General features: G+C 36.1%; 1 protein-coding gene across 3 annotated transcripts in view; it reads left to right on the top strand.

The window, feature by feature from the left end:
- Positions 1-13,360, top strand: part of PIP4P2 (phosphatidylinositol-4,5-bisphosphate 4-phosphatase 2) — a 97,615-nt gene that overhangs the window by 64,360 nt on the left and 19,895 nt on the right. For all 3 annotated transcript variants that reach the window (XM_064267893.1, XM_003408384.4, XM_064267892.1), the window contains 2 exons: positions 672-778; positions 2,023-2,146. In XM_064267893.1, coding sequence (XP_064123963.1) covers positions 672-778; positions 2,023-2,146 — 231 coding nt within the window. The remainder of the gene's footprint in view (positions 1-671; positions 779-2,022; positions 2,147-13,360) is intronic.

Raw genomic sequence — 13,360 nt, 5'->3', positions numbered from 1 at the left:
TTTTTGGTGGTGGACTTGCTTTTAAGTTTTAAAAAAATGTTAGTGTTAAGAACTATGACAAGTTTTTTTTTTTTAAAAGCTAAAAAAAGAGAAAAAAAAAAAAACCTTCGCCATAGAGTCAATTTTGAATTATAGAGACACTATAGGACAGGGTAGAACTGCCCCATAGGGTTTCCAAGGAGCCGCTGATGGATTCAAATTGCAACCTTTTGGTTAGCAGCCGAGCTCTTAACCTTTGGGCCACCAGGGCTCCAAGATGCCGTAAAATTAATCATGTCTTGCATTCTAATAATAATAATATAGTTTAAGACTATTTTTATGGCACTTGCTCACCTTCCGTAAATGTTTGCATCTGGCTGGAGAGATGTCTTGTTAACTTTAAAGAGAAAACAACTTTTTGTGTGCACTCATTATTCCTCCCATATTGAAAGGCTGGTAAGAACTAGTTTTGAAATGTCCCCTTGGTAATTAAATCTCTATAGTCCCCAAAACATCACAGACTGCTTGCCAATGTTTGTGCTGTCTGAAACCACTTTTCCTTAAACTGTGCTTTAGTGGCACTATGAGAAACCTTACTTTTAAAGGAATCGTTTCATTTTTAAGCATAAAAAAGCTTTGGCAATCCATACTTGGGTTAATATGCTATGTTTGGATTTTCTTTCCTTATCTAGCCAATCAAAAACCCTCCAACAGGGAAGAAATATGTTAGATGCCCTTGTAATTGTCTCCTCATTTGTAAGGACACATCTCGGCGAATAGGATGTCCAAGACCTAACTGGTAAGAGGCAGATTCATTCATTAATCCATTCATCCATTTGTTCACTCAACAAGTATTTATTAAAGGCTCATTATGTGCCAGGCTTTATTCTACACAGAATCTTTGTCCTCAAATTAATTACAGGATCTACATAATTTTTTTTCTTTATTCAAGGAATGATATGCTTAGTTTGAACTTAATGGTCGTAGGTATTCGTAAAACATAATATTCTCAAATGAGCAGTGCGTTTTTAGTGACTCATTAAACTTATTTAAAAATAATCAGTTAGTGTTTTGTCATTATATACCTCATTGTATGCTAACTAGTCTCTACTGAATGTATCTAATAAATTCTTGAATAATTTGCAAATGCCAGGTACCATTATGGATATGCACAGATACAAGTATACCAGGTCCTTAACTATGCTTTTCTTCTGTGATTTATTTCTTTTCGACCTTTACATTTCATGGTGGACTGGAGAATAGGAAGGAAAAGAAGTTCCCATTTTGTTTTCTTTCAGACCTTGATTAAATAGGCGTCAAGGAATACCAGACAACTCAGAGAAATTTGATAACTCAGCATCCTGGTACCTTCATGGCACATACATATATGTTTATGTTGTAATATTTTAACATAAAATATTACAACTTTCTTTGCTGTTTTGGTATTTTTGTCCATGTATTTAAATTATTTGCTTATCCTCTTTCTTTTTGATTAGCATATTTTTATTTAGTCTTCTATCAAGTACAAATTATCATACTGGATGGGGAATATTAAGAATTGTTTTCTGATTTAAACATATTAAAGCTTGGAAATGGCAGTTAAATGGTTCCCAAGGGCATTGATTAGGACATCTTAATATATGGTTCCTATCCCAGGTATGGAAACCCTGGTGGTGTAGTGGTTAAGTGCCAGGGCTGCTAACCAAAGAGCTGGCAGTTCGAATCTGCCAGGCGCTCCTTGAAAACTCTGTGGGGCAGTTCTACTCTGTTCTATAGGATCGCTATGAGTCAGAATCAACTTGACGCCACTGGGTTTGGTTTTTGTTTTTTTATCCCAAGTATAAAAATACCCTCATGTTTTCGCTTTTGAAAAACTAGATATTACCACTTTGCATTATCTTGACTCCAGAGCTTGACATTTGATTTATAAAACAAGTATGATGTGTTTTCAATGATATATTCCATGTCTTAGGCCATATATTGTAGGTTTTGCCCTCAGTTTATCTGTGGGATAATGAAATTATTTCCTGTCTCTTTCCATAGTAGACGCATAATTAACCTTGGTCCAGTAATGCTTGTTTCTGAAGAACAACCAGCTCAACCTGCATTGCCAGTGCAACCAGAAGGTACAAGAGTCGTGTGCGGGCACTGTGGAAACACATTCCTGGTAAGTAGAGACATCAACCTGTAAATATAAGTCATGATCACATGGAACTGACAACTGCTTTTATTCCCATAGTGTCGTCCAAGTAAAAATTGGTCAAAAGATTAAAATACAGCCTTTTTAGGAGAAGGCAGTGAATCAGAGCTGCAGTTGGTATATACAGCATGTTTTGTGAATTAAATAGGTGCCTCCTCTGGTTCGTCCAATTGCAAAAAGGAGCCTCTTTGGGTGAACCAATGAGAAGCCATCCTTTTATCCAGGTGTAGGCCGGGGCTGCCTTGGCTTGGTGAGCAACTGAATCTTAGCCTCACTCTCACCTCCTCAGCAGAGCACAGGTTGCACAATCTCATACAATGTCACTGTTTTATGGCTTTTAGATTCAGGAAAAATTCTTATTGTAATTTATCCAGTATTTTCTGATTTTTTTTTAAACTGTACTTGGAGTAAAGATAAATTCTGACGTCGATAGTTAACTAAACCATTGCATAGAAAGTAAAAAAGCCTAAGTAATTTGATATCAGCAAGAGTTATAGTTTTTTTTTTTTTTTACTACTTCTAACTTCAACCTAAAGTTTGATTTTTAAAAAGTGAAATGTATAATAACTGACTCCATCAGGAATGCTAAGAACAGATTTTCTTTTGTTGCCCAACCTTCATAGGGGAAAAGAGATTTTCCATAAAATCTGAATATTAAAGGAAACTTCCAAGCTGTAGGAATGGGAAAGGCTGAGCTAGCAGTGGTCTAAAACCACCTTCTGTCACTAAGGGATGAACAAATTAAGAAAGAGTAGTGATTTGCCTTTTTATTTTTTTCTTCTAATTTTTTATTTTTACTACATCAATTCATATGCATAGTTTCAAATATCCAATAGAACTATAAAGCTTATAGGGAAAAATGGTGGTCATCTCCTTATCTATCTCCACCCAAATTCTCATCCCCCAAATACTTTCAACTTTAAGCTGCTCTTCTGGTATTTATGTCCATGTGTTTAAATTATTTGCTCATACTCTTTCCTTTTAATTACTGTATTTTTACGGTAATCTATGTTTGTTTGCCAACTGCACCCTCCCCAAGCAAGGTGCCAGTTTAGGAGAATACCTCAAGGTGGGAGGGCGTGGTTGGCAAACAAACATAGAACATGCACCTCATTTGCTTAAGAATAATCACTTTTAGACATTACCCACTAACTTGTAAAACGCAAGTCATGATTTAGCACTCGTACCACCCATCTTCCTTTCCCATTCCGATACTCCCAATATAATTATAATTTTTTGTTCAGTTAGTACTTAGTGTTTACATTTTTAAGGTCCCTGAGTGGCATAAATGCTGTGCACTCGGCTGGTAACCAAAAGGTTGATAGTTCAAACTCGCCCACATACCATGGAAAAAAAGGCCTGGCAATCTGCTTCTGTAAAGATTACAACCAAGAAAATCTTGTGGGACAGTTCTACTCTGTAGTAGATGGGGTCTCTCTAATGTCACAAATCAACAACAAAAACAGAATTGGCAACAAAAACTCTTAGTGTTTACATTTTTTATGATTAGTCAAATAATGTTCATAGCTAAGCCAAGTAATATACTACATTTTCTCTCCTGTATAACTTTAAATTTTCTTGAATTTTAAAATAATTGCCCCTCTTCCTTTTGGATTTATTTAATCTTCTATGCACAAATCAATAGTTCTCCCCGTATTATTTTATAGAAGCTCTGTCATTATAGTCAAACACATCGGGGAATCTTTTATTCAGGCATTCTGCTACATATCTGCCATCCTGAGATTTCCCTTCACCATCATCCTAGGAATTCCTTTTACCTCTTTCTAGTGTTGGATCCCATACCATCCTCATGGTTCTTGGTTTACTCCATTATTTTGGTGGAGCACCTTCTCGTTTACTTTCTGAGAAAAGATGAAGGGAAAATAAATTTGAACATTTTTATTTCCGAAAATGTTCTTAACCTAATCTCATATTCACTTTATAATTTGTTCAAATGTAGAATCCTACGTTGCTAGTTGTTTCCTCTCAGAAATTTGAAGACTTTGCTCCATTGCTGATGAGAAGTTCAACTGCTAATCGGACTCTGATCCTTTCTATGTGGTTTTACTTTTTCCTCTTTATTCTCCGTTGTATTTCTTTTTGTGCTTTTATTTTCTCCAGTATTCTGAAATTTCATGAGGTTATGCTTTGTTCGGGGTTTTTTATGGTCTTTGTCTGCTTAGTCAGTGGGCCCTCTTAAAGTGTATTCATAAACTTAAGTTTTGGTAAATTTTCTTATACTATTTCTTTGGTTATTTCTCTGCTCAGTTTTCTTAGTTCTGTTTTTCTAGAACTCCTTCTATTAGACCAGTTGAACATTCTTTCTATTTCTCTGTCTCTTTTTGTTTTACTTTCTAGGTAGTCAACTTTATCTTCTAAACTGCACTAAAATTTTTCATTTCAGGTGATCTAACTTGGAACTTAATTATTTAGATCACCTGAAATGAAAAATTTTAGCTTAATTATCAAGAGCTTTCCTTTATCCTCTGATTGAGTTTTCCATTTTTATAGCATCCTCTTCATGGCATCTTTCTGAAGCTATTAATTATATTTTTTCTGAAGTTATAATCTTCTCTATGCCTCATATCTGTTTTCTCCCCACTTTGTCTCTGTTTTCTCCCCTACTTCTTTTCTGTTTGTTTTTCTTTTATAATAAAGGCTTTTTTATAAGTTCATTTATATTTGAGAGTAAGTCACTGATTAGAATCTGTATGCATACAGGCAAGAGGTAGAATTTTTTTTCCATCTACTTTTTCTTTTTTTTAAGACTTTTTGTGTATTAGTACCCATAAGTTTTTTTTTAGAGCCATTTTCTCTGGAGAAGAACAGTTGGGAGGGGTGAGCCTGGGGGGCAGCGTTTTAGGAGTTGAGAAAGGTAACTGGAATGAAGCTCTCATCTACTGTTCAGACTGTAGACTATAACCTAATTCTTTTGTTTTTAGAATAGTTTTTATTCTTGCCTTCTGCTGTGCCTGGTGTTCCTAGTCTACAGGCTTTAAGTCCAGTTCCTCTTCAGAATAAATTACTTTTCTCTTGCATATGTTGGGAGGGGTGGTTTTCTGTTTGTGGGCTGTGGAGGGAATGTTTAGAATCCATACTCCTGTTTTTATCTGTACCCCAAACCCCACATTTGGAAATACCTGGGGGCTTCAATATCTGAGCCATTTTGAGATTCTTCAGCATGAGCCACCTGCTTTTCTTTGGCATATCCCTTTGCAGGCAGGTAAGTTTTAGCATTCTCCCTTTCATTAAGTCAATTACAAAGTCTCTACCAGCTTTCCATTGTCCAAAAATTAGATGCCGTCTCCTTTCTGGTCTCTTTGTCCTTATTGCATTATATATTTTTAACTTCATTTAGTGTAATATTAGTATTTGAGGGAGGAAATGGAAATACATTCATCTACTCAATTTAACACATGCAACCAGAAGTGCTAGGATTTTTCTGATGCAGTAGTAAGGCAAGGTAAATCACCTCCCTTGCATTTGTATTCATGTTGAGTAAATCTGTGATCAAATGCATAAATTAAAAAATATACTTGAAGGGGCTAGGTACCCAATTTCTTTAAAAAAAAAACTATATACTATTTAATATAAGACAATACACTCTAGTGACTGATAAATAATAAAAGAATTGACTAAATATATATTAAACATATTTATTATCCTTTTATGTAAACAAATTGTATCTTGAAAGAGATACCATTTAAAAATCTTCCAAATAGATTTCCTTTCAACCTACTACAGGGAGGATCCCCTTTTCCGCAATTGCCTTGCATTTTGAGCAGCTATGTTTTATATTCCAAATCTTTGCCATTGATAATCATTGTAGCCACATAACAAATGAGATAATTTTATTTATTCAACAATGTATGTTGAATGTGTACAAGGCACTGGTCTAGTGCTGGGCAAACAGTGATGCACAGGAAGACACGGTCCCTGCCCTCATGGAGTTTTCTAATCTAATAGGAGAGCAAAGACAATTAAAATGAGCAATTATAATGAAATGCATTTGGACTACAGTAGGGAAAGTGTGGAGTGCTCTTAGCATGTGGATAGTAGCTCCTTGCCTAGACTTCTTTTTCCTGGAGGAAGTGACATTATCCAAAGAGTAATGGAGAATCATAGTAGAGCTTTGTGCTTAATTGTGTACACATGGTTGCTTTGTATAGACTGGATTGGATTGCAGAGAAACAAACTTGGAGGGGCAAGGAGACTAGATGTTTGGCTTTTATCATTCAAAAAATGATGACTGTCTTAAACGATAGCAAGCGGCCATCCAAGATGCATCAATTGGTCTCAACCCACCTGGAGCGAAGGAGAATGAAGAACACCAAAGATGCAAAGTAATTATTAGCCCAAAAGATGGAAAGGGCCATATAAACCAGAGACTACATCAGCCTGAGACCAGAAAAACTAGATGGTGCCTGGCTACAATCAATGACTGCCCTGACAGAGAACACAACAGAGAACCCCTTAGAGAGTAGGAGAGCAGTGGGATGCAGACCCCAAATTCTTGTAAAAAGACCAGACTTAATGTTCTGATTGAGACTAGAAGGACCCCAGAGGTCATGGTCCTCAGACCTTCTGTTAGCCCAAGACAGAACCATTCCCAAAGCCAACTCTTCAGATAGGGATTGAACTGAGCAATGGGATGGAGAGGGATACTGGTGAGGAGTGAGCTTCTTAGATCAGGTGGACACTTGAGACTATGTTGGCATTTTCTTCCTGGAGGGGAGATGAGCAGGTAGAGGGGCTTAGAAGCTGGCAAAATGGACATGAAAAGAGAGAGTAGAGGGGAGGAGTGTGCTGTCTCATTAGAGGGAGAGCAACTAGGACTATGTAGCAAGGTGTATATAAGTTTTTGTATAAGAGACTGACTTGGTTTGTAAACTTTCACTTAAAACACAATTTAAAAAAGATTAAAAAAATATATAAGCAAAAAAAAAAAATGATGACTGTGGTTGGGAATAGCATAAAGAATTTGAGAGAATTGACAGTACTAGGATGGATAAGGGAGTGAGAAAAGAAGAATCAGATACCTGTTCAAAGGTTTGTATTTAGTTTTTTGGAATCTGGCAGTGAATTCTAGGGAATGATGCAAATTGAGAGGTTAGGCAGATATGTATGTGACATGGTCTTTTACTATTTTTAAAAATAATTTATGCATTTAGATACTTTTACTTCCCAGCTTAAAATTGCTAAGATAATATGCTTTTTCTTAATTAATATTTAATGCTTATAATTTAATACTTAATAATTTATTTTAAAAACTGGCTCTTTCTTACTTAATATTCATTGTAAATAATAACATCATATTAGTAAATAATAATACATTAACATAATAATTATGATTAGAACCTTAATTCTTTAGCAGGAAAGGGTGTTTTGAATTCATATATGGTATGTAAAGATAAGTACAGGATTTTAAAGTTCCTGGAAAACAATACTTTGGTTCCTTGGGTTCCATGCCTGTAGGATGGGTATTGTTTTAAGAGTTTCGGATTAATGAGAGATACTCAGTACCATGAAGAATACACTGACTGCAAAGCTCTTGATTCTGGCTTGAGAACTCAGCCTTATCCTTATTATTATGCTATCATGAATAATCTTATATCCTTTGTAGTATGTTCTTTGCCCTTCAGACTTTTTATTATTAGGGCAATTCATTTATTTATTCCTTACCTTGTTTCAGCCTTGGTTTAAAGGTCCAAAAGCAACTGAGTCACAAAGACACATTAAATTCAATAGGATTAAAAGATAAATTTGAGAAAATCAAGAAGAATGAAAAACAGGCCAGAAAAATGTGATGAAGTCATGGATAAGATAAAAATATAAGCACGCATATAGGGTTTAGTCATGCACAGTTGATAAAATTGGGGTGAATTTTAGTGCTGTGCTTTCCAGCAGTCAATGAAAACAGGAAATCTTGATATAAGATATTTATGATTTTTTTTTTAAAGGTTACTTAGGAGAATATTAGAATACTGAGACCTCAGAGAGCTATTTCCCGTGGATTAAGATTAAAAAACAAAACAAAAAAACCAAACCAACAACAACAAAAAACAGTGTAATGGACAGTGTTCTCAACATCATCTGTCTGTTTATAATAACACTTTTTAATATATTAGTATTATAATGCTTAAGTTAAATTTGCTAGTAATTCACATTACTCATTTTATTAATTTTGACAGCCTAGCTGGAACTGTGGACACAATTTAGAGTAGCTAGCTCGTTTTTCCTGAAGTGTATTCAATGGAACAGTCATTTCATAGGATAATAATAGGTACTGTGTGAGTAATGAATCCCTGGATGGTGCAAATGATTAAGCACTCGACCACTAACTGAAAGATTGCCAATTTGAACCCACTCAGAGGCAGCTCAGAAGGAAGGGCTGGCCTTCAACTTCTGAAAGGTCTCACAGCCTTGAAAACCCTATGGAGCACTTCTACTCTGCACATATGGTGTTGCCATGAGTCAGAATTAACTCGATGGCAAGTGGTTTGGTTTTTGGTTTGTGTGAGTAAAGAGTTGCATGGTCATTGGGAATTTCTAGGATAAAAAAAGTTGAACATTGGTCTAAGTAAAGCAAATTACCATCCATAAAGTGGGTGGACCTCATCCAATCAGTTGAAGGCCTTAAGAGCAAAAAAGAGGTTTCCTCCAGACCACAAATAGATGTCTTGCCAGAATTCCCTCTCACCTCCAGTGCCTGCCCTACTGATTTTGGGGCATAGGCTGCCAGAATCTTCATTGTATCACCTGACAGATGGAGTTTGAACCTATCTACTGCCATGATCACATGAGCTAATACCTCAAAATAAATCTCTGTCTACGTATAGACATCTCTCATGGATTGAATTGTGTCCCCCCCAACTATGTATTAACATCCTCGTCCCTGAACCTATGGATGTGATACAGTTTAGAAATACGGCTTTTCTTTTGTTAGGCTAATAAGGTAATACCATAATAGGGTGGGTCCTAAATCTAATCATTTCTGAGTTAAAAGAGCAAAATAGAGACACACAGGGGGAAGATGCCATACGAAGACAACACCCAGGACAGATGCATCTACAAGCCCAGGGCACCAAGGATTATGGCAGCTACTAGAAGCTTTATGTAGCATTTCCAGGTATTTTTTAGCCTCCAGACTTTTTTTGAGAGAATCATATAACCACAGTAGTGTTTTGAGGGGCATTGTTAGAAAACAATTTTATAGAAGAATGGAGACAATATATATAGCTTTCAGCTAATTATCCATGAATATAAAGATGTTTCTTAAGACAACCATGTATCAGAGAGTTTGATAGTACATTCTATGGGGGAAGGTGTTCTCTGTTATTGATGAAAGGCAGATCCAGATGCTTTTCTAATTGATAAACAGACTGCAAGATTGATCTTCTCCAACAAAAACTAACACAAGCCACAATATGTGCTGGAATCAGAGAAAATGGTTCAAACTTTGCCCTGAAGTGGGCCAATATGGTATTTTCATGTAGGGTCAGATTTTCTTCACCTGGACAGTGGCACAAATGGTTTGGAGCCATGGCCAAGAGTGATAATAGTTTTAACTTGGACATACTTCAGAATAAGTGTTACCAATTGCCTATCATATCTATTTTTAAAAAATTACAATAAAGTGCAATAGAGTTACCAGTTTTAGTAATAACTGTATAATTTCTTTAAGTATAATTTTCTTATCAACCTTCTAAGATAGGTTGCAAAATATATCTTGGGGAAAATAAGTTCATCTGTCACCTAGAATGGTGAAAAATAAGTCAATTAGATATTGGAAGATCTCACCTAAAAATTACTGGATTTTAGAGCAATTGCTCTTAATCTTTCTGATAGCAATTAGATAAGATTATTTATCTGTTGAAACTTCCAGGTTCTGGCAGTAAAATTTTAAGAGCACAGAGGCTGCATTTTAGGTAACAGAACAGTAGTAAGTTGCCTTCCTTTAAAAGCACAGATATTTGCATTTGTTTCAATAAATTATGCTGAAATTATTTCTAAAAATAGATGTTTTTCAGTTCTTAGTTTGCTGCCTTTAAGTGAGTACTTCGGGACAGCAACAAAATCAGATGTGTTAGGTTGCTGGCTGTGTAACTTACTAATTTCACAAATTCTCAGCTGTTTGTCAATTATAATTGTATTTACCATGCATAATCTATGCCAGGAGCCCTGGTGGCACAGTAGTTAAAAGCTCATCTGCTAACCAAAAAATCCTCAGTTCAAATCCACCAGCTGCTCCTTGGAAACCCCATGGGGCAGTTCTGCTCTGACCTATAGGGTCACTATCAGTTGGAATCAGCTATGAGTTGGAATCAACTCCACAGCAACAGGTTTTTTCGTTTAATCTATGTTAAGAGGAAGAATGTTATGAAATGATAATATTTGACTAAATAATATCCTTAGGTTGGTTATCTAAAATTCTAGAATTCCTATATACCATCGTCTGTCAGCTTGTTGTAGTGTGGTGGCTTGTGCATTGCTGTGATTCTGGTAGCTATGCCATTGGTATTTCAAATATCAGCAGGGTCACCCATAGTGTACAGGCTTCAGCAGAGCTTCAAGACTAAGACAGACTAGGAAGGAGTACCTGCGATCTACTTCTAAACAAACTGACCAGTGAAAACTTATGAATAGCAACAGTACACTGTCTGACATAGTGTCAGAAGATGAGCCCCTCAGGTGGGAATGCTCTCAGATACAACTGGGAAAGAGCTGCCTCCTCAAAGTAGAGTCGACCTTAATGACGTGGAGGAAGTAAGGCTTTCAGGACCTTCATTTGCTGATATGGCATGACTCAAAATGAGACAAGTTGGAAACATTCATTAATAATCAAAAAATTGAATATACGAAGTATAAATCTAGGAAAATTGGAAATCTTGAAAAATGAAATGAAACAAATAAAGATTGCTATCATAGATAAAAAATAGGCACTGTTATTGTTGTTAGGTGTCATCAAGTTGGTTGCAACTCATAGCAACTGTGTGTACCACAGAATGAAACACTTCCTGGTCCTGTGCCATCCTCACAATCGTTATGATTAAGCTTATTGTTGCAGCCACTGTCAGTTCATCTCTTAGAGTGTTTTCCTCTTTTTTGCTTACCCTCTATTTTACGAAGCATGGTGTCCTTCTCCAGGAACTGGCCCCTCCTGATAATATGTCCAAAGTACGTGAGGCAAAGTCTCACTATCCTCAATTCGTGCTGACTTGTTTGTTCTTCTGGCAGTCCATGGTTTATTCAATATTCTTCACCAACACCATAATTCAAAAGCATCAATTTTTCTTTGGTCTTCCTTATTCAGTTTCAGCCTTTGTATGCATATGAGGCCATTGAAAATATCATGGAGTTAATCTTCAAAGTGACATTGTTGCTCTTCAACCCTTTAAAAAGGTCTTTTGCACAGATTTGCCCAATGCAATATGTCTTTTGATTTCTTGACTGCTGCTTCCATTGGCATTGATTGTGGATTCAAGAAAATGAAATCCTTGACAACTTCAATCTTTTCTCCATTTATCATGATGTTGCTTATTGGTCCATTTGTGAGGATTTTTGTTTTCTTCATGTTGAGGTGTAATTGATACTGAAGGCTGTAGTCTTTGATCTTTGTCAGTAAGTGCTTTAAGTCCTCTTTGCTTTCAGCAAGCATCGGCACATCACAGATTGATAATGAGTCTTCCTCCAATCCTGATGCCCGCTCATCATGTAACCCAGTGTCTCAGATTATTTGCTAAACATACAGATTGAAAAAGTATGGTGAAAGGATATAACCCTGACGCACACCTTTCCTGTTTTTAAACCACATGATACCCCCTTGTTCTGTTTGAACAAATGCCTCTTAGTCTATGTACAAGTTCTGTACGAGCATGATTAAGTGTTCTGGAATTCCCATTCTTCAAAATGTTGTCCATAATTTGTTATGGTTAACAAATTGACTGCCATTGCATAGTCAATAAAACACAGGTAAATATCTTTCTGGTGTTCTCTGCTTTCAACCAAGACCCATCTGATATCAACAGTGATATCTCTAGTTCCACATCCTCTTCTGAATCTGGCTTGAATTTCTGGCACTTCCCTGTTGTACTGCTGCAACTGCTTTTGAATAATCTTCGGTAAATTTTACTTGCATGTGATATTAATGATATTGCGCTATAGTTTTCCCATTCTGTTGGATCACCTTTCTTTGGAATGGGCACAAATATGACTCTCTCAGTTAGTTGAAATTAGTGAGGCATTAGTGAGATGAAATGGATTGGTATTGGCCATTTAGAATTGGACAATGAGATGGTGTACTATGGTAAGAATGAGAAATTGAAAAGGAATGGTGTAGCTTTCATCTTCAAAAAGAGTATTTCAAGATCTATCCTGAAGCATAACACTGTCAGTGATAGAATAATATCCATATGCCTACAGAGAAGACCAGTTAATGAAAATATTATCGAATTTATGCACCAACCACCAACGCTGTAAATGAAGAAATAAAGCATTTTTACCAACTTCGCAGTGTGAAAATGATCAAACATGCATTCAAGATGCATGGATAATTGCTGGTGATTAGAATTCAAAAATTAGAAAAAAAGAAGAAGCAGTAGTTGGACAATATGACCTTGGTGATTGAAATGACATTGGAGATCACAGGATAGAATTTTGTAGTAACAACAACTTATCCATTGCAAATACCTTTTTTCAACAACATAAACAGTGACTGTACATGTGGACCTTGCCAGATGGAATACACAGGAATCAAATAAACTACATCTGTGGAAAGAGATGATGGAAAAGCTCAATATCATCAGTCAAGACAAGGCCAGCGGCCGACTGCGGAACAGACCATCAGTTACTCATATGCAAGTTCAAGTTGAAACTGAAGAAAATTAACACAAGTCCAAAGTATGACCTTGAGTATATCCCACCTGAATTTAGAAACGATTACAAGAATAGATTTTATGCATTGAACACTAATGGCCAAAGACCAGACAAGTTTGGAATGCCATCAAGGACATCATGCATTAAGAAAGCAAGAGGTCATCAAAAAGACAGGAAAGAAAGAAAAGACCAAAATGGATGTCAGAAGAGACTCTGAAATTTGCTCTTGAATGCAGAGTAGCTAAAGTGAATGGAAGAAACAATGAAGTAAAAGAGCTAAACAGAAGATTTCAAAGGGGGCTCAAG

Source organism: Loxodonta africana, chromosome 14 (assembly GCF_030014295.1).
Source record: "Loxodonta africana isolate mLoxAfr1 chromosome 14, mLoxAfr1.hap2, whole genome shotgun sequence".
In the NCBI taxonomy this organism is placed as follows: Eukaryota; Metazoa; Chordata; class Mammalia; order Proboscidea; family Elephantidae; genus Loxodonta; species Loxodonta africana.
The sequence above is the reverse complement of the archived record's forward strand: the minus strand, read 5'-3'. Positions and strand labels throughout refer to the sequence as shown.